The sequence below is a fragment of the Hylaeus anthracinus genome, unplaced genomic scaffold (assembly GCF_026225885.1).
Source record: "Hylaeus anthracinus isolate JK02 unplaced genomic scaffold, UHH_iyHylAnth1.0_haploid 12001, whole genome shotgun sequence".
In the NCBI taxonomy this organism is placed as follows: Eukaryota; Metazoa; Arthropoda; class Insecta; order Hymenoptera; family Colletidae; genus Hylaeus; species Hylaeus anthracinus.
In genome coordinates, this window is record NW_026534348.1 from 18,588,630 (window position 1) to 18,610,567 (window position 21,938).

Consider the following 21,938-nt stretch of genomic DNA (forward strand, 5'->3'; position numbering starts at 1 on the left):
AAAATATTATATATATATATATATATATATATATATATATATATATATATATATATATCTATTTCAAAAAGAATTGCTTTTGATGAAAAATTTAAATAGTAACTTTTCGTGATATCATGTAATTATTATATATTATTCATTTTTGTTTCTATGGACTTTATTAGCTACGGACTTATTATGGACTTTACTAGTGTAGTTATTAGCCGTTAATATTGAAATTCTATCAGTTTTCATACACTGAACAAAAAGTAAATCGAAAAGTTTATTAGCAAAACCAAATTAATCCTATATGAATTTGGTATTCATGAATAGCCATATATGAATTTTACATTCTTATAGATTTCATCTCTATACATTAACCTTTTAAATAGGTAAAATAAAAAAGAAACGATATCTCAATAGTTTTGTTTATTGTTGTTGTTTTTTTATTACCGCTATGCTCGTTAATTCGCGAAGAACGATGCGATCTTATGGATAAATCTTTCGACACTTTCGTTGGTTGAAACGGTAGCCAACGGGACAACGTGGATTAAACATTATTGCTACTCGCTTGTCGTTGTAGCTGATTGTTTTGTTATTTCTTACTGCATTATCCATTTCTTCAATGTCAAACAATGTTGTTGCGACGCTCATCGTCAGCCACGATAATACCAGTGAGATAATCGTTGAAAACTTCATTTCTTAAACCAATTTATAAAAGAAATATTTTGACTGAGGGCCTACTCGTGGCAAAAATTGATATTCTCTCTCAAAAACAAGAAATGTCACAGATTTAACGATTTTTATAATACTCAACACAATCCAGATTTATATGTATGTATTCACTGTCGTTGAAAAAGTTTTATGACGTTTTCGGCCATTAGGATGATCGTCCTCAGATATTTCACAAATTTTAATTGATCAATAATTATAACAATATAATATTTAAAGTAGATGGATTTGCAATTTGTTTTGTTAAAATTATATTGGCTTATGGATAAGATCTATATTGTGTTGATTATTTTTACAGGCAAGCAGAGTTACTATTAGTTGACTTGAATAATAAAATAGAGTTATTGGAACAGTCCACGGTTATATGGAATTGAACTACATCATTTGGTTTCATATGACTGATGCAGATAGTGTTGTTATTGCGAAAATTGAAATTTCCATATTTTTCAATGAATCTAGGCGAGATTATTACCAATAGATGTTCTATAGTTAAAAATAGTCTGAATATAGTCGTATGCGGACTCATTTTCAAAAGTGCGTTTACACGCTCAAGCTATTTGGATAAATCGACTTGCACAAGTAAATCGTAGCGTGTAAACGCAGGAATAATGTTTGCGCAAGCCAAAAAATTTAGTTTGAGTGAAATCTGTCCTGACAGAAAATCGGCATGAGATTGGGTTTGAGACTGGGTGCGTGTAAACGATGTTCAGACTCAGTTTCAATCTCAAGCATAAGTACGCATTCGTCCAGATTTTCCATTTCGGACACAACAAACTACAATTTTCAGGGTTCCTCACTTCACAATTGTGCAAATCGAACTAGACGTGTGAACGACAATATTTCATTCAGTTCATTTGCACAAATTGGCTTGCGCGAGCCGGCTTGTGCACATAGCTTGAGCGTGTAAACGCATCATATTACTTCCACACTCCATCAGTAATGGTTTCAAAAAGATAAAATCAACAAATACAAAAATATTATAATGAATAAATAAAAGTAAACGCTCGGTCGTAAACGGTCTCGCAGAACTTTTTCTTTTTTCTTTTAATGTATTTTATTGCAAATTAGGAAACACTGTGCATTAATTAACGAATGGTCCTCCCGTACAACGTTAGTACATTTGACCACTAAACAACTGATCTCAAAAGAGTGACTTCGTCTATCAACTTCAACGACGCCTAATGCTGAGTTATTTAAACATATTAATAATAATGCTTATCAGAGTTTGTGTACAAGTGCAATATCATCGTTTTCAAGATATTGCAACATGTACTGTCCCAAGAAAGAAAAACAAGTAATATTCTTACACGAATTGGTGATATAAATCAATTTGTTACATACATATATTGTAGAGCTCTCGGCTAAAACACGTACAATGCGATACACGGGTACACGTGTCACGTTTAAACGTTTACGAGATACGGATATCAGAAAACACGTGTATTATTACACGTGAAAAGCGTGAATAACCGTGTAATACACGTGTATCCGTGTAATATGGGCACGGGTAACGTGAATACACGTGTTTCCGTAAAATACACGTGTATCCGTGTAATATGGACACGGATTTCTACAGGACTTTACGTGTTACACGTGAAACACGTGTACACGTATAAATGGGGGCTCTAATATATTGTATTATTTTATTGAAAGAAATATTCTGAATGCAATTTGCAAGTGCATCGTTGCACCCATAGAATGGACTAATCGTAGGGTGTTAAAGCAAATTTGTTCAAATAATTAACAAGATGGATAAAATACTTTCTCAATTTATTGAATTAATTACTTCATAATATATTGAGTCACTTAGCTAATATTATATTTTTCATTGAAATTTTAAATATTCAATGTCTCTATTAATATTATTGTTTTCTGTATATAAATGTACGTAGTACAATAGTAAGTAAAAAAATATATACATACGTTATAAGGTTACACAATTTTAAATTTACTTTCAATTTCAGTTCAACATAATAACTCTGCTTGTTGCATATGCGAAATTAAAAGTTCGATCATAATTACTTTTTACACACTCATGTGTTATCTCCAAATAGGAGAAGTAAAAATAACGGCTGCATTTGTTTTGAGTAGTTTCAAATGGAACAACAATGCTATAAAGGGAAAAAATTTGTCAAAACTAGTAAAAATGAATGCACACAATTTTTGAACTATCTCTCGATACTGTCTAAATGTTCACTAGAGGAAAGACAAAATCCGTTCATCAGAGCTCCCCAACAAGTCTGGATATACCATCGAGGTCCAGTCTCAACTTCCTCTACTCTAAACAACGTCACAAGGGAGTATTACGCTTCTGACAGGGCTAACGTATCGCCAGGACATTCAACGTTACCCGATTCGCCCGCGGATAAACTAATATCCCCACTGACCGTTATCTGTTAATTAAGCTGGCTTCTTGCAGGGTCGATTCCACCCTTAAATTTACACCAGCACGTACGCGCTATTTCATGGATGATTACGAGTATGCGTCGATGCAAAAGTACCTATGTTAATCGGACGAGTAGCTATTTGGCCAAATTGTAAACAAGTGCTCTTATTATATGACAAAAATTCTTTTTCCACAGTGCGTACATTCTTAGGAGTACACCAATTACTTCACTTGTAACAACTACAGCGAGCAAATTTGCATTTTCTCAACTGAGGTGATTTTAGCACTAGAACTTCCAAGCAGGTTAATTTGAATCATGTATGTATGTAGAAATCTTTTTAAACTTACTGCAATATTAACCACGCTTTTGCTATAATTTTTACAACAATTATTACAATATGATCGAAATTAATTGGTGTTGAGAATATACAGGGTGTCCCAAAAGTCAGGGAGGGGCCGAAAATGGGGGATAGCTGAGGCGATTCTGAACAACAATTTCCTTTGCAAAAATGTCGGATAGGGCTTCGTTAAGGAGATATTAAGAGAAAACCCCGACCAATCAGAGCGCGCGTAGACCGTTCGAGCGGTCGCGGTAGCGAAGGCAACGCACTAGGCGGCAGCGTCAATGTCCTTCGATGCACGTCGAGTCACTTGTTCGCGTACAAGCGCGCTCTGATTGGTCGGGGTTTTCTCTTAATATCTCTTTAACGAAGCCCCATCCGACATTTTTGCAAAAGAAATTGTTGCTCAGAATCGTCTCAGCTAACCCCCATTTCCGGCTCCTCCCCGACTTTTGGGACACCCTGTATATGTATCCGTTTCTTAATTATGTGTTTGTGTGCCTGGGTATGGAAGTATGTGTATGTGTTTGCGCCCCTTGACTTTATAAATATCTATTCTTTTGTTTTAAATCAATCTGTCTCGACCCGTCTGTAGGCAACGTTTTGTTGAGAATAAATATACGCATATATTAAAACCGTAACAATTGGATCGATAAATTATTTTGTCCTTTATGCATCTAGTTTCAAAGATATGGTAGTACTTCCGAAAATGTGTGCATTGTCATCTTTATTAGCACTCTTAACAATTTTCCACATTGTATGCAATCCGAGTGAATCCGTTAACGCTTCAATTTTATTCCACATCTTATCCTAAACACTTTCAATATGACGTATGCATTTAACATCGCCGGACGGTATATTCCAGATGATCACGACAGTACATTTGTGCCCTGAACAAGAAGAATAATTCACCACTAGGTTTTCTTTATGAAAATTTCAATGGATTACTTAGTAAAGCAATGACGACACTCTGTCGAACGTCCTGGACAAAGGAAAACGCACACACACGTTAAACGCTTATTGGTAACTTCTTAAACGGCTACGTTATTTTTATCGGAACAGAAAAATTTAATATTAAATTATATTTCGTGAAAGATTTAGGGATGCTATTATACATCTCGAATATATTCGTGCATCAAGATAAAATTAAGATAAAAACAATTATTTATCGTCGGAACGTAACAATATATCTATTATAAAACATATATCTACGAATGAAGTTAAATATTAATCGTTTGAGTCCCAGAGGGTTCTGAAACAACACTGTCGAAGAATCCCAAACAGCGCAACCGTGCTTTATCCGAATGAGTACTGGGTTCTCTCGACATAAAATCTCAACAGTGCGACCGTGCTGCTTGGGACTCAAACGGTTAAATGATTCATCACTAATTAATATTCATAGCAGCAATTCGTTTCCTGGAGAGAACCTACTAATTGAACTTCCCAAAGTAACAGGGACAATTCAGGTAAGTTGTGGTACAAAATGAAAAAAGCATAAAAGTCCAAGCAAGATGTTTGTATATATTTTTCATAATTCTATTACCTTCCAGACATATGTTTTGCCTCCACGACATATTCCGTGGATGGTTGTGTGTGTGCGTCGATGCGAAACCGTTCCCGCAACCCTTGGCCAGCCGAATGGCTCGCTCTCGCGTGAGCCATGGTTCATGTATGTTAATATCTCTCTAATGTAGTCCGACGTCGGCTCGCCAGGCCGTGGTCTTTTGCACAGAGATCCACCAGGGGGATTTCGAACTCGAGCTGCGAGTTCCACGCGGCATTCCGTCGATCCGCGACTGGGCAACCGAAGCTTAAATTATGCCTGGGTCGTGCGTTCCATTTTGAGTCAGAGTTTCCGCCAGCGGGCGATTAAATGACTCTGCGGTGTGCTTTTCCGACGGTGCTGTTTGAGAACTCACCTAGACCATAGAGATGCTCGGAGTAACGGGTTAATTGCGCGTACAGGTCTGTCAGCCTTTTCGAAAATTGACACCAAACGTGGCTACCTTGAAACTTATTCTTCACTTTTCGCGTTTGAATGCCACTTTCAGGGATACTGCAAAGCACCAAAAGGTGGCGCTTGACATACTATATATTCACAAATATATTAATTACAAAGTTTAAGAGCCCTCGAAAGTGTGGTTTAAATAAGTAAGTTTCGTTTCATTGGGGAGGATAGAGGTAATGTTTACTTTACATGTTCGTCGAAAATTAAATTCTCTTTTGGCATTATAGGAGCCATTATCATATGTATATATGAAAGAAAAAAGATTTTTTTTTGAGAATTTTTATCCACATGTCAAATAATTGTGAAGCCACGTGAACATTGTTCTTTTTTCTCAAAGTTTGACACGATAACCTGACATTTGTTCATCCGAAAGCAAAAAATTAAATAGATTATTAAAATCTAATTTTGTAGGTATCGTCCGAACTAGACTTATAATCAATTATTAATATTTAATTTTATTTTGAAATGATCAAGGTAAAAAGAAACTAATGTCTGGTTCCAGTTCTGATGAAAGCGACAAAACTATATTTTAATCACTGCATATATTATGCTGACTATATTTTAATCAATTTTTCACTGCATTTTTTCATACTTTTATAAACAATTATATCTAGAGCTGCTCATATAAATTACTGGTCATACAAATTTATATAAATTAACTAAAAATTATTTTACACTTTTTAGTGTAGTTTTTGTTTCTTAAATTAGTTTATCTCTTAAAAATGGAAAACAGGTACCTAGAAAACACCCGAGTCTTCTGACGCTTTCCAACGCTCACGAAAAATGTAGTAGTTTTGATGTGCTCCTGACGCGTCAGAACGTACATTTCGTCAGATAGCATCAGCCCACGTCACGTCAGAGTAATATGAACGTCGCCATGCAAAACCTTATGTTAGATTTTAACCACGCGTTTTATGCCGTGGGTCTACGTGGGAACACGCGTGTCGCGTCAGATGGCGTCAGATGGCGTCAGATGGCGTCAGACCACGTCACGTCAGATTAATGTGAACGTCGCCATGCAAAACCCTATGTTAAGAGTCGCACAGATTATTCCGACATGACGTCACGTGACGTGACGTGACGTGTTCCTACGTCAGTATTATTATTATTGTTATGTACGATCTTTATTTGTACCGTAAAAAAATGTTTAATATCGTTATTAAACGTTAAACGTTATTAAATCTCCCACGGCTAGGTTGGTTGTTGACAAACTGGACAACTGAACGTCTGGTACCTCTTTAACATTGTCAAAAAAAAGAGTGTTCCCTCGCAAGGAACATAACATTGAAATTTTGTTGGTACGTTTGGCCTGTGGTCGAGAAAAGGTTATTTTTGAGATTTAAGGTATTTCGAGTCTTTAGCGTTGAATGGTTTGTAGAATCTCTAATACCCGTTTCGACCTCAATAACCGAAGTGCCATAAACTCAGAATTATCGAGGGATTCATTATTTCTGACAGCTTCTCATGTCTGATGTGGGCCCACGTAGCATGCCGTCAGCCCACGGTGTCTGACGTGACGTGTTCCCACGTCACGTCACGTCATGTTAGAATAATCTGTGCGACCCTATTATGTTAGATTTTCATATCACGCGTCTTATAACGCGTGATCACGTTACGTCAGAGTAATCTGTGCGACCCTTTGCCATTATTTTATCGTTGTAGTCGTCTCCCGTTTGTTCGCGTTCGTGAAAACCGACAAGGATTAGATTCTTGCTTCGCGGAATCGAAACTGTACTTTTAACTCAATTCATATTTGTAACAATTTAGATTACCATTAGTACGCCGCGATAATTACTCTTATAACAATTGTAAGTCCCAATGCATATCAGAATATAATGTATAATCATTTTTAATTAGTGTTGTTCAATTATAATACCCAGTCCAGTAGCCACTAAGGTGTACCTTTGCCGCTCGAGGTACATCAAAAACTGTTACAAGGAATAATACTAACATTTCCTGCGGCTACCTACGTTAGCCATACGTGGGTTCGTCCGCATATCACCTTTCTGAGGCTACTTGCGTTAGCCATACGTAGGTTCGTCCTCGCGTCTCTACCTTCCTGAGGCTCCCTACGTTAGCTATACGTGGGTTCGTCCTCGATAACCAACCTCCTGGAGCTCCCTACGTTAGCCATACGTGGGTTCGTCTCCGCGTCTACTTCCTCAAGGCACCCAGTGTTATCTAACAACATTGGTAAAGCCATTAACAAAACCATATTCCAATAGAAAAGCCCCGGCTACGCAGTCACCTCCTCCGGCTCGTAGCATCCGAATAGTAATTTAAGAAGTACGTATTTAAAGTACTTTTCATTGATGATACTTGGAAATCCCATAAATCCCAACAGCACTTGATACTACAATTGAACATTTTCTATTCCATGTTGATCAAGTAAAGCGACTCAACCTGTATGGAGTTCGTTACGCGAAAAGATGCAACTCGTTGGAAGTACGAGGACCACGTCAGCAGATGGTACGGACATCTACGCATTCATGGAAATCTTAATGGAATTTTCGTAGGTTCAGTACTTCCCCCTCGTACCGATTGGCTGTTCGTAATCTACCGCGATTATCTGCCATCGCGATAGCGGCGATTATTAAAATGATCACGATTCAATTTTCAGAATTCCTGGTTGACTGAAACCTGTGACGCTCCCTCTCCTCCCAGTAAATATGGCCTTTGTTCGCCTGAATCGGACCGTAAAGTCATCATATTACTCGAACGCTTTAATTAAATCACGATGCCGTCGCGGCGGGACCAGCTTTCCTGCATTTTAATTGAAAGCCGGTCTCCTCGGTGTTGCATTACGTGGTGCTATTTAATCGCGATAAATATGAATTCTGTATCGTTTTCGATGACATCGAGCCACAACTAACCAAACGCGCATATTTGATTAAACAAGTGATTTACCTCTGTGCCATTGTTCCAGTATCATTGTAACATGTTTGATAAACGAGCTAATAAATTTTCATTTTTTAGATTTACTTTTATTTCATCACGAGTCTTTCTAGGATTCCTTAATTACAACAAAGTTGTATGGTACAATAGGCGATAAATATTTTGAAAAAAATATGTTTTTCGAACTACTTCGAAAAGGAGGAATTCAATTCGACATGTGTATTTTTTTCCATTTTTTCTTTTTTTAAATTTATGTTTCCCGATTACAACGAGATGACCTGACCAATCGAGATGAAACCTGTTGCATCTTGTAGAGTATGTGTCCCCGGTGGTCGCGTTATCAAAACATTTTGCAATTTGTCATTTTTTACGCGTTTCTTTTTCCAAAAAACCGAGAAATTTTGTACTGTTTCTTAGTCTGAGACGGATGGACCAATCGGATTGAAACTTCTTGCATCTGGTAAAGCATTACTACCATTTGGTCCCGTAAAAAAATATTTGGTCTCGTTTTACTTTTTACCGCAAAAAGAGCACTATTTCACGTAAGTTTGGCCTGAAATCAATAAAATCGATGTAACCTCCTACAATTTACTGCCGGACAGGTTTTCGCGATGATTACATTTGCAAAAATTGATGAATTTTTTATAGTTTATAACTATTTATTGGCAACTGAATTCATGCTGTTCGGATGTGCAACAATTTATGGACTTTCTAAATGATTATAGTAATTGAGTAATAAAAAAAAAGAGTGATTTTCTGAGCAGTTGTCTTTTCAGAGGATATGATATATATATCAATCTAGGCTAACCAACAATACAATTCAAAAGTTCCAGAATATAAACTCTGAAATTGAAAAGATTACAAATGGGCTCCCGGTAATTGAAGCAGTAAATTAAATCCAAATAAATAAAAGTCATTATGCAAAAGAAAACAACGAGGACAAGCTTTAATCAAATAAAGATTCATTGTAAAATATTTTCCATGCCAGTAAAATTGTTTCAAGAGTCGAAAATGATATGCGAGCCATTGATTCGTCGACAAAGTTTAAGTGTGTGCAGCGAGTTTGAGAAGGAAGAACCATTGGTCACATGCAGTAAGACAGCCCGAGAAGTTCCATACGTGCGACGACTACAAAAAGCTCCAGTTCTTCCGCGTCGGCGTCGGTAGCAATTGTTTATCGATAACCTAACCGCGGATCGTTCGCATAATCCACATTCCTCGACATTCCGCGGAGCTTTTATCGTAGTTATATCGCTCCCTTATCGTCGCGGGATGGAGCGCGGAACAGCCTTTACAATACGCTCGCGTGAATGATAAATGTTGTTTTTTTCTTTATGGTCCTCGAGCGGCTGTTTCATTTACGTCCACTTTAGTTTACGTGCTCGTAAGCGATAAAACACTCGTTCGTCAGGAAACACTTAAGCGCACTCCGGCGGTCCCCGAACGTGAATTTCATTTGATACCTCGAGTACAAGTTTTGTGCCCCACTTGGAAAATGAATGTCTCACGAATATACTGTTGTTTCTTGGACACCTAAAGCTATATTCCCTGATGTTTGTGCAGGGTTTTATCAGTAAACTGTGGATGTGATAGACTTAAGAGAGTACAACACTGTAACGGTTCCGTAAAGAAAGGTACTTTTAGGAATTCTTCGTAAAGAAACTATACGATAAATTGTCTTAAGACTTTTATTATGTTTTACTGAAAATTGAAATCGTTAAAAACCGGTCTCACGATGTTGTTAACATGATGTTACACGGTTCGATAGCGTACACAAGTGAGAACCGTCAAAATCTTAATTTCTTTTCCATGAAAAAAATTGTAAATGTACCTAAATGAGATACGAATAAACATGTGTTCCAATTTTTGCTGCAAAGCATGGTACTATTTTGGTTCAAATAAATTCCAAACTTGAAAAAAAACGCGTTTCACACTAGAATAATTCCTGAAAGGTAATCATTATCTGTTTTATGTTTTAGGATGATTCGACGTCAAGTTATCATTTGAACCATAGAAAAAAAGGACAAATTTCACGTGGGTATATCAATGGGTAAACTTATTAAAAATAAACAAAGATTTTCTTATTAGTTTATACATTATGTATAAAAACATTGACATTCTACAAATATTTATTATGTGAAATAAAACTTCTTAACAGAAGTTTTCTTTTTTCCTGAGAGAAAAACACTAACGTTTGCATGTTATCAAGCATTAAAGATTATGATATACAGTAAAAAATATCATAATCTACTACAACGAAACAATTTCGTATAGCTATCACATCTGCAATATAATCACATCTTCCCAAACTATATCTCCAAATAGTGATAATATTTCCATGCCCGCAAACCGTATGCTACCCCAATAGCTTTCGTCAAACGCAAATACGAATTAATCCTCCCCCAAAAGGGTTAACGCGAGAACCATATCTCCACGGAATTTCTCCATATCGAAAAACGATTCCAGCTAAAAAAAAAATGTTTCCATAAGAGGAAACATGATTCTCATTCGCGACAGAGGTACCCATAATGATCGCGCGTTTTCCCCCTGCGGCGCGTTTATCGAACGCTTAGTTTCCCCTTTTTCCAACAGCAGTCCGATACGGCGTCAAATATTTGCATCCTTCAAAACGGCTTTTATCGCGTCGCTTGTCGAATCGCGTCTCCCATTCGCGCCAGAGCCTGCGGATATAATCCGAGCTTTCTGGCCCCGTAAACCAACCGCGCTATCCATCAGAAAGATGGTTCGTTTCCCCGTGCTAGACGAAGTCGCGCTCTGAATACGCCCCTGCGTCCCATGTAATATGCGTCGCCGTAATGCATACGAACGCACGCGGATCACGTACCTACGTGTAAACGGAGAGCAACCGGGAACGTTCGGCTTGAGAAATTACGTGCTACCTCGAAGATTCGTGGAAACTCGAGACCAGCCGGCAATTTTCACCCGAGACGCGTTATTAGAATTATTTATAACAGAGCAGGGTTGCTTGTTAATATCCTCCGCAGAAAGAACACCAGACGCATCAGAGCGTTGCCTCTTCCTCCTATTAGACGGAACACGAGGAGTAATAGGGTGGTCCGTAGGTCTTTCTGTTTTTTTCTTCTAGTATTATGTTCTGCATCTTTTTTTTTTTAACGAAGTACTAGTTTTTTTTTTATCAGTTTTGAGGCATATTTTATGATCTTTTTGCACCTAAAGTATTTCACATAAATTTTTGAAATTTCGCATACTTGTTTGTATATGCATATACAAATTCAATTAAATGTACAACTGTTCTACTTGGTTTGTTTCGAAGTTATGAACAATATTCCACGTCACGTCACGTATAATGGAATACGCCAACTATGTTAGACGCGATTGAGGCCTCCCTAATGCTTCGAACCAATGAAAACTGATTCTTAAGCGACTTCGAAAAAGAGGAGTTTATTCAATTGCGCATGTATATTTTTTTTCTTCTATTACCTATGAATATACTTATAGCGTTAATGAAATAAAAACGGATTAGAAGAAACTTGATAAAATGGCGGCAATTTAAACTTAAATGTTCGATTTTTTCACAAGATTTGTGTCTTTAACTGTCTGAAAAAGTAATAAGTTTCAGGATACCAAGAATATCGTAGTTAACAGCAATGTATTTTACCACTTTTGGCTATGTCGTGAATTAGAATTTTTTGATATCTTACAAAGTATTAACTTTTTCGGGCCAACCGCATTTTCGACCGAGTTCAAAATTTTCATACATATACAATAATGTTTGCAAAGTTTTAACACTCTCGACAATGCGGTTTTTGAGATATCGGATTAACATATTTAGAAAACAAAGTTTCGAGAGTAATGTGTTTGAAGTTTCATGTTCAATTAGCCTAACAGGACGATCCGTGATATAAACTGTTATAATTTTGACAATTTATAATTTGTTTAAATGTAACTTGATAGAAATATTTTAAAGACCTCGAGCAAGAGAAGTATATAAAAATATCTATTTTTGATCCAAACTGAAAGAGTACCTCTTTAAGTGACTGAGTCTGTTTTAGATACCAAGATTTGCAATCATTGCTCTAACTTGAGTTGACTTTGGTTAAAGACAATTTTAATTTACATTGTTAAAATTGATAACATGGTATATTTAAAAATTTTGTTTGTATTATTGTAGAAGTTACAAAATTCTCTTTTATATTGTATGGTACTTTCCATTAATTTTTTGTATGTTAATAGAAGTTTGGAAAGGAACGTGGATAAGTCGTAAATTAAATTACTTTTCGAGTAAACTATGCACAGCAGAAAGTGAAAAGATTGTCTCAATTATTGCAATGCAAAGAAAGGAAAACTACAATATATAATTTAAAAAGTGCATATTATATTATTTTTTGAATTATTGTTGATTGACCCCTGCATCGATCAATTTTCTTTACTTGTTACTCCTCAGTATGTTTGAATGTTTAATTTAAAAAATGCGAAGTAATACCATGTGGACCATACAGGTGATATATTATTGAGGCATACACTTTGATTAGTATTTCATATTATGAATGCATATAGTTATTAACTCGGTATAGATGAATTTCTGAATCCTCGGCGAGCAATTTTATGGAGATTTAAAATAAATCTGAATCGCAAAATATTAATTCAGTTAATTAGATCCGCTTCTAGACGACTTCCCGTTTCCAATTTGTGCGCACAATAGAGCTGTCTCTTGCACAAAGCTTCACTTTAAAACGATCGATCAGAAATAAATCTGTCCCACTATCGGGTGGTGCAATATCCTTCATCAGAAATTATATTATAAATATATTCGACCCGTCGAACATACGGGAGAAATACTTACAGTCGACGACATTTAATACTTTCATGGATTGTATTGTTTCCAACAAATACTTTGAATATTTCTTAAGCAAATAAATGAAGAAGTAATTTTTTTTATTAATTGTAACACTAATATATTTACGAAAATTGAAAAATAAATCATATAATCCAAATCGGTGAACTGGTTACCTTATTTGAATTACTGATATTTCATTTCGACCATGAAGTTTTACATGAAATATTAAATTTACGTAATCCTATATATTTATTACTTTTTATCATGGATGCATGTATGTGTGTATTATGACCTCGGGGGCCACACCACCGGCACTCTCCGGTCAAGAAAGCAAAAACTATGCAAAAACTATGTATGTATGATAGTAAAATTGTCTTTTTCCTTACTCCTGTACACTTAAACCTACACTTGCGTTTATAGCTTACAATAAATAAGTATTAATTTATGTATTGGTTTGATTCATTTCTTTGCATATTGCATAATATGGTGCGTAAAAAAAAATGTTAGCATTTCAAACATTTAAGTACAACTCGGGAATCAATGTTTCTATAGAATCCAAATTTATTATTGTCTTATTAAAAGTAAATGTTTCTATAAAAATTACGATTAAAAATATTCATTCAACGGAACAGAGTAATACATGTATGTACAATAGTAAAATTAGCAGGTTTTCAACCAAAAAGAAATGATAGCTCCACTTAGAAAAAACTCAATTTATTTAAAAAAAAAGAAAAGAAAAAGATGATGACAGGAATCGAGGCGCGAGTGGAATTAAATGACACAGGTTTAATTGAATATAATATAATTGTAAAGAAACATAGATGAACTCAGAGCGTGGTTCTCTCTGCTATAATAAACGTACATAATTAAATTGTAGAGGGAACCAGCGACATGGCGACCACCGCTATACATGCATTGCACGGCTGTAACAAAAGAATTAAAAGTTTAATATTTTCTAGGTTTTTTGTTGCTTCTAATGAGAAGATTCATTTGCTTCAGCATCGATTGAACGATGTTCATGAGCTGATACGTGGTGATTCGATTCCACACCTATTGAATGGTCGTTTTCGGTTGGGTAACGTTGTCGTAGTGGCGTTATTATTGTACACGTAGCATACAAGAATTCTCTAAAGATTTTCGATGAGTTTAAGGTTTGGAAATCTTGTTAGCAAGTCCACAGTTGCCGCCATATCTTGTTGAAGCCAATGCCTTGTGCACTGCGAAACGTGAATTGATGCGTTGTCTTGCATAAATGTAACATTTTCCGATCGGAACCGTCCCACATAAGGCAGATTACGATTGCCCAAGAGCTCCTGATAACGACACGAGTCAATGCGCGTGTCAATGAAAGCCAATGAAGTCTTTCAATGAGGTCATAGTTAATAATTTATAGTATTGATATGATTAATAAATAATGTTTTTCTATTTAGATCATCTATACGATGAGAAAAAGTGTAATTTCAATGGACCGGCCGGCTTAGCATACTATTGGGGCGATTTGCGAATCATTTCCCGTCTATTTTCGAAGTGCGATTCAATGATAACCTTCACAATAACAATTAGGGATAAGGTTTCATAGCTGGATATTTAAGAGGAGTCTAGATTTGAAACAAAAGACCGGTACTATCCAAAAAAGTACTTGCTGAGGCTACCCGCCAAAATAGTGACCGGGGCTACCTGACTTCATGATTGACATAAACATAATCATTTATCCCAAGTAGATTAACGTTTGTCCAAGCACAAAGAAAACATACAATTTTAAAGATTTTCTAAATATATATCATTTAGAACACATCAGGCAATTACGCTCAAATAACCACGCGTGTTTAATATAGCTAATGCTTCCAGATACGTTAAAATAAATATGATAAAATATCAGGGAAGTTTACTTTTTTGCAATGGTCGGAGTTACTTCTCGTCCCCCATTTATAGATTGCTAAACATATGCCAACCTTTCTTACAATACGCTACTTCTATTTTTTTCGAACGAGTAACTCACGTCACGTGCATCGACGTTTAATTACCGATCGCTTATCGTCGTCGCGCGCTTAGAGAAAGCTGACGATTAATTCAGCGTATCGGTAATGTCGAAGTTCCCAGCTCGAATTTAGTGCAGCGCATCCGCGTTGATTTACGTGGTTGTGCATGGAGAGCGAGCAACTTTCCGCGGCGGTGCTCGACGAATCTGAAATTCGCGCGATCGTTCTTCCGACCTGTCAGGTAAATCGAAACTTCCACAAGAAATATTTCTCCCGCTCCGCAACCCCGGTTCCCGCTGAATCCACTTTCTCAGCAGGAGGGATACGAAGGAATTCAGCCAGAAAACATTTCCTTCCGCTCGTCGAGCGCAAAACGCGAAGAACCACTCGCTATAGGCTGCGGTAAGTTTTCGAGTGACGAGTAAATTACGAGAAATCCTGTTGGAGGACACAAGAATGTTTAATACTTATGTCAGGGGAAAGTAAGGAAGTATTCTGTATCTCGTGCTTTTCGGATATCACATTTATCGGATCACAGAAGTTTAAGTGAGATGGTAACTTTTGAAATTATTAAGTTTTAGTGTGATCTATTAAAACGTAAGACGTCAGTTTTGTATCTCTAGTGTAAACTTATTAATGTGTAAAGTTTTCAACATCTGTTGTGATTGTTTCCGAATACTGCAAACTGAAAAAGATTGTGAATTACATAGAAAGAAGAAATACTTTAACTAATTTAATAGAAATTTAAAAATAAATTAAATGAATATATTAGGTCGAGTCATAAGTAACTTCCGTTTTTTTATCAGACATTTATTTTGCTCTCTTTAAATAACAATATTATATTAATTTATTATGTATTCACCACTATTATCTATAACCTTCTCCCATCTTCCTGGAAGCTTATCAATTCCATCCTTGTAAAATGTGGTTGGTTTGGGCTGGAAGAAGTTTTCGACAGCCTGCCTGGCTTGCTCTTCAGAATTGAAGGTTTTTCCATTCAAAAAGTTTTGTAAGGAACAAAAAAGGTGGTAGCCTGTCGGGGCAAGATTCGGGGAGTAAGGTGGATGTGGTAAAACAGACCATCCAAGCTCAAGAATCTTTTCTTGAGTCACCCTTGCTGTATGTGGTCGCGCATTGTCGTGTAAAAGAATTACGTTTCTGCGATTGATGAGTGCGGGACGTTTTTCATGGAGTTTCTCTAGCACTCTTTGCAACTGCTGAACGTATCTATCCGCAATAATCGTTAAATTTGACTTTAACAATTCGTGGTGAATTATTCCTTTGACAATCCCACCATACACACAAGAAAATCTTTTTGCCATGGATGTTTGCTTTCGGATCTGGTAGGGGCGGTTGATCCTTATTAAGCCACTGTTTTTTGCGGACTATATTGTCATAGGTAACCCATTTCTCATCGCCTGTTACAATCCTGTTTAAAAAGGGTTCATTTTTTACCCGTGAGAGCAGACTTGTGGCGATTGACATGCGGTCTTCTTTATTCCATTCACTGAGATTGTGAGATACCCATACTCCTAACTTGCTGACTTCCCCTAATTTCTCCAGGTGGCGGTTAACAGTTGATTGTGATGTATTCAACCTTCCTGCTATACCTCTTGTTGATTGACGTGGATTTTGCATCAATATTGCCTTTAAAAGGTTGTCGTCAAAGTCGAAAGGACGTCCCGCCCTCGGTTTGTCTTTTAAGGTCGTATCTCTAGAACGGAATTTTATAAACCAATTTCTAACTGCCCGATCAGTTATTAGTCCTTCACCATATACACTGCATATCTTGTCAGCTGTCGCCTTAGCACTATTGCCTTGTTTAAATTCACAAAGCATCACATGCCGAATATGTGCTTTTTGACTATCCATTTCAGAGGTGAAAAAACCAGTTTAACGTAACGTGTATCACACAAAACAGTTGACAAGAGACTAACAGAAGCTTCGTCCATATAGTGAAAACAAAAACTTGTTGTCATGGTAACTCATAATGGGTAGAAATGAATATATGACATTCTATTTAGCTGCATCGGAAGTTACTTATGACTCGATCTAATATGTATTGTGAATCATGTACAGTGACAACTTCAATAATCCGTGTAATTTTCTTTTTATGAGAAAATGTGTCAAACAAAAAATATACATGTCGAATTGAGTAACTTCCTCCTTTTCGAAGTCGGTTAAAAACTCGCATGATTTTCAAGGAAACATACAGTGAGGTAGAAACACCTATACTTGTATCAATTAAAAATTTCTTCAATAAATAAAATATTGCAGTAGTGATTTCATCAACGCTATTGTCCGACAGGTGATGCAATCTGTAGAATAGAATTGGTAACAAAAATGTTCAAACAGTCGTTCTTTTCATAGCTAACTCTGCATTTGACTTTAAAAAAAGATATTCCTAAAATATTTAAAAATGAAAGTTCATTGACTTGGCAGTTATAATCTTCTGCATTTCAATATCTCATCACTAAATAATTGAGAATTACTATATTATTATTTAGCAATATACATTTTATAGAATTTTATTTGAAGATACACTAAGGATGTCAACTACCACTACATTGCGTGTTAACTGTTAAACCATAATTATATTTTGCGTTCATTATAACACCGAATAAAACAAATGTTTAATAATATCCAACATTGATAATAACTATTTGTTACATTAGAGAAATTTTGCTTTTCGATTTGAATTTTGTTTGAATCGAATCCGACGATTCCACGTTGAGTGACGATAGTTCAAAGTTTCCTAATTGATCGATTAATACATATGAATGAAAGACGGACCTCGTGACCAACATAAATCCCTAGGAATGTGTCCGCGAGTCCGAGAAATAGCGTAGTATGCATTGAACTAATAACTGATTATATTATATTTTATTCAAATTTATCGTGCATATTTTTCATGCATATTTTGCATATGTATATTATATATTTATCGTGCATAAACTTCCGCAGTCTACTAACAACATATTTTTCCTAGAATAAGTTGACAATATTCACTGACGTAGTATAAGGTTTTCTGTATTGCTAATAGATTTCTGCTGACGTAAATATCAATTATTACTTTATAATTCAAGACAAATTGTCATTTATGTCTGGCAGAGGGTACAAATTTGATTTTCTTTACACACTTTATTGAATTATTAAGTGTTTAGGAAGATTTCAGAGTAATATTCTGGTCTATACATAGTTTCTTTTTTATTTATTTTTGTTGAATAATGGTGCGTCTATGCGCCAGTGTGGAAGCTGGCGACGCTGTGTTCACGGCGTGGTTTTCATCTGTTAAGATATATCTAGAGAATTGATGCCCTGCAAAATATACAATAAAGATCCGTTAATAAAAAGAAGTGTTGTTTATTGAAGTCCAGCCCTCAAATTATATTCTAAAAATTCTACATAATTTTACTGTAGGTAATATTTAATGAGTATACATTGTTTGACATAATTTTGTGCCTAAATGGTTGAGTATTTTCCAAAAGAAATTCATATTTGAATTCGATATTCTTATCTCAAGGTCTGATTAGATTTTAACTAAGCATCATTGATGCAAGAACATCTTGTTCAATAAAGACGATTAGTTAAAATATCTCGTGAACTAATTATGTTTTCCTTACTTTATCTTAATACTTTTTGTACATAGAATTACGAAAGGATTTAATCTATACCAAAAAGACATGTATTTCTATTTAAAAAAAAAGAAATATATGGGAAAAACCCACGGGCCAGCGGGCCCGTAACGGGAAGTTTGCGTGAAGGAAGAATGCGAGGGTCTAGGTCCTAGACTCTAGGGGATGTTTTAGCCGAAAGGCCAGTTGTTTTCTGGGCAGTGAATTTGAGCGGTGTGGTCGAGACGCGCTAAGTCGTATACTTGCATTAAACCATTATTCTAATATACGTATTTTTAAAAATCAAAATAAACATTACAGTTTGAGTACGTTACATTTCCTTGGTCCGTTCTCTATATCTATATGCTTATAACCAGAAACATTTGTTGGGCTATCACTTTGTGTCACTCTCTATTAGAACATACTAAACTAATTGATTGATTAATTTTATTTCACACAGGTTGCGGACCATGCAGGTCTGTTACACTTTATCACTATTTTTTACAAAATATATTTATATACTCTATTTTACATATTGGCACATTATCACTCTATGTGTAAAAAAAATAATTAATTTGTAAGTGACGTAGTGAGGGACATTTAAGAAACAAATTAATTTTTTTATGGGAACCTTATATATTTTTATCCATATATATATATACGTAAATATCAATACCTTCCATATATATAAGATTATAACTGCCAAGTCAATGAACTTTTATTTTTAAATATATATATATGGATAAAAATATATAAGGTTCCCATAAAAAAATTAATTTGTTTCTTAAATGTCCCTCACTACGTCACTTACAAATTAATTATTTTTTTTACACATAGAGTGATAATGTATATATATATATATGTATGTATATATATATATATATATATATATATATATATATATATATATTGATGTTAGTTAAAACTGGTATCGATGAATTCCAATCGGCAAAAGGCACAGACTTTGAGTGACACAGAGTCATTGCCATGGGAACCATAAATTTCGTTATTTCAATTCTCGTTCTTTTAAAATGCAGCATCAAATTAAAATTGCTGTGTATTATAAACACATTTAAATTATAAATAGAAAAATAAATTAAACTAAATATTATTACGAAACAAATATTGCAGTTGCACTAAATTAAGTTACTTCAGAACCGATCGTACCTTAAGGAAATTTAACTGCCAACAAAGATAAAAAATTGAATGCTAGGTCTAAAATTTCCGGAGGTTGAGTACCTCTGGTCTAGTGGCATAGAACGTACTTTCTCAAATGAAAGCGAGATTGCACCTTTGAGTATCGTGTAAGACTTGATAAGCCTAATTGCCACTGTCTAGACCCACCCTTCAAAACCAGTGACGGGATCGGCCCCAACGCGGCACTTGCATGCCAGACCTAAAGGGAACTGACCTGCGAGGATAAACGATCGCCCAGATCGACCAGCCATAAGTCCCCGTGACACAGTTTTCCTTCCTTCGTTGCCTTCGGGCCACGTCCGACAAGAAATTTTCTACATTGTTCAACGATTTTATCGTCGGGTCGCGTGCTGCATCATTCCTTCTCATTAATAACGCTTCTTTTCACGGTGATTTATTAGTTAGAATAATTAACCGGTGGAATTACGTGTTCGACGTCAGAAAGAAATTTCGCGTGACTCGAACTGAAATTCTCTAGGGTCGGGTCTGGGTTAGGTATAAGAACATCGTGGGAAGAAATTTCAGCTACGGAATGTAAAAATCTTATAACTTCAATGCCACAATATATTAAAGCAGTCATACATGAAAGAGGGAACGTAACAAAACAATAATATTTATATTAGTTTCCTTAATTTAAATTGATAAATCCGATCGAAAACTTTTTTCTCTTTTTTCTTTTTGATAATAAATAAAAGTTTTGTTGTTGTTGTTGCCCAAATAATAAAAGTAATAAAAGTTGCCCATAAATTTTAATTATGTATGATAATATATTATAATTTTAAGACATGGATATTTTCAATTAATTTCATATTAGTATATCTGATCAAAACCTTGTTGCCAGGGGTTGGATAAGAAAAAATATAATTTTCCTTTGCTGAAACTAACAATTGTTAGTTTTGGAATTAGCAAAATGTAACGTCAACAACAAAAATGTAAACAAATTCTGATGCATTAAAGACATCTAAGAAGTCAAAATTTATGATTTTCAAGCGCAAAAGCATAGTAACTCACGCAAACGATGTATCGTTGTCGGCACTTTTCTCAAATTTAGTGATTAACGATATATCGTTTTTCGGCACTAAAAGAATTAAACCCTGAATGAATCTTGAAGGCGTTGTAACCTGAAACGTCGAATTAACGTACTCCCGTGTTTTACTTTGCTCTCACGACCCCAATAAGGAGTTATTACTTTTCCAAAAACACATAACTTAAACATGTATATCGTATTTACGACCGCTCCTACTATCCATGGTCTGTAGAAGAACGAACCGTGAAAATGGCGACGTGGCTAGGGTCAGTAGAGAGCAGTTCTCGACTCGAGAATGCACTGACTCGTATTAATTTGATTTCGAGAACGTTCCGTCGTACATCTTCATTCGCTTCTGCGTAGGTTACGGTAAACAACGTCATCGCGTGTTCCGACGACTTTAGCTATCTGGCGCCCGCTACCGAAGGAGTCGCTGAAGGGAATTAAATAAAGTATGCTGTACTATCTACGTTATTGTGTACACAACGTTTCCGAACCGTGAAACGCAAGGAAATTATGCTGCCCAGCCGCGACGGTAGATTTATTCCGCCATGTTTCTCGCGGGCATCATAACGCACAAATAATTGTGTTCTACGTCAGGGCAAGCGAACTACAGGTTCTGTTCTCACATAATAAACGAACGTGGACGATAAATAGTGAATACCAAGTTGTGAATAACTGTTGAACTTATCTGGCGTTCGTGACTTCTTGACGTTCGTGTTTGAGAGCTTTTCGTTTGTATTGTTGTCAGAATATGTCTAGCGGGCAGGAGGTTTAAAAAAAAGGGTCCCGTTTCGAAAACTGCCCTCGGAGTTGAAGGGAGGGGGCAGAGGTAGGGGTGGTCCACCCCCAAGTGTAAGGGTTGGAACGTTGTCGCGTTGCGTGGAGCACATGTCCTACAGTCCATAGCATTGGGGTGACACAGTTTTGATGTCTTTTTCCCGCGTGAATAGCATTAATA

The 21,938-nt window shown here is 35.9% G+C and overlaps 2 protein-coding genes across 2 annotated transcripts in view; both read right to left on the reverse strand.

Annotated features, from left to right (window-relative positions):
• LOC128891206 (uncharacterized) overlaps positions 1-21,938 on the reverse strand; it is a 599,859-nt gene that overhangs the window by 473,919 nt on the left and 104,002 nt on the right. The gene's annotated exons all lie outside the window — the stretch shown is intronic.
• On the reverse strand, positions 15,982-17,011 carry LOC128890631 (histone-lysine N-methyltransferase SETMAR-like). The gene is made up of 2 exons (XM_054149285.1): positions 16,443-17,011; positions 15,982-16,366 (listed from the first exon to the last, which is right to left on the reverse strand). The coding sequence occupies exons 1-2, from the start codon at positions 17,009-17,011 to the stop codon at positions 15,982-15,984; spliced, it is 954 nt and encodes a 317-aa protein (XP_054005260.1).

Bases quoted from the DNA above. Each gene is read 5' to 3' on its own strand.
- LOC128890631 (XM_054149285.1), bottom strand. From the start codon at position 17,011: ATGGATAGTCAAAAAGCACATATTCGGCATGTGATGCTTTGTGAATTT. The intron at 16,367-16,442 runs GTGTGTATGGTG...TATTGCGGATAG, and splicing joins CATGGCAAAAAGATTTTCTT to ATACGTTCAGCAGTTGCAAA.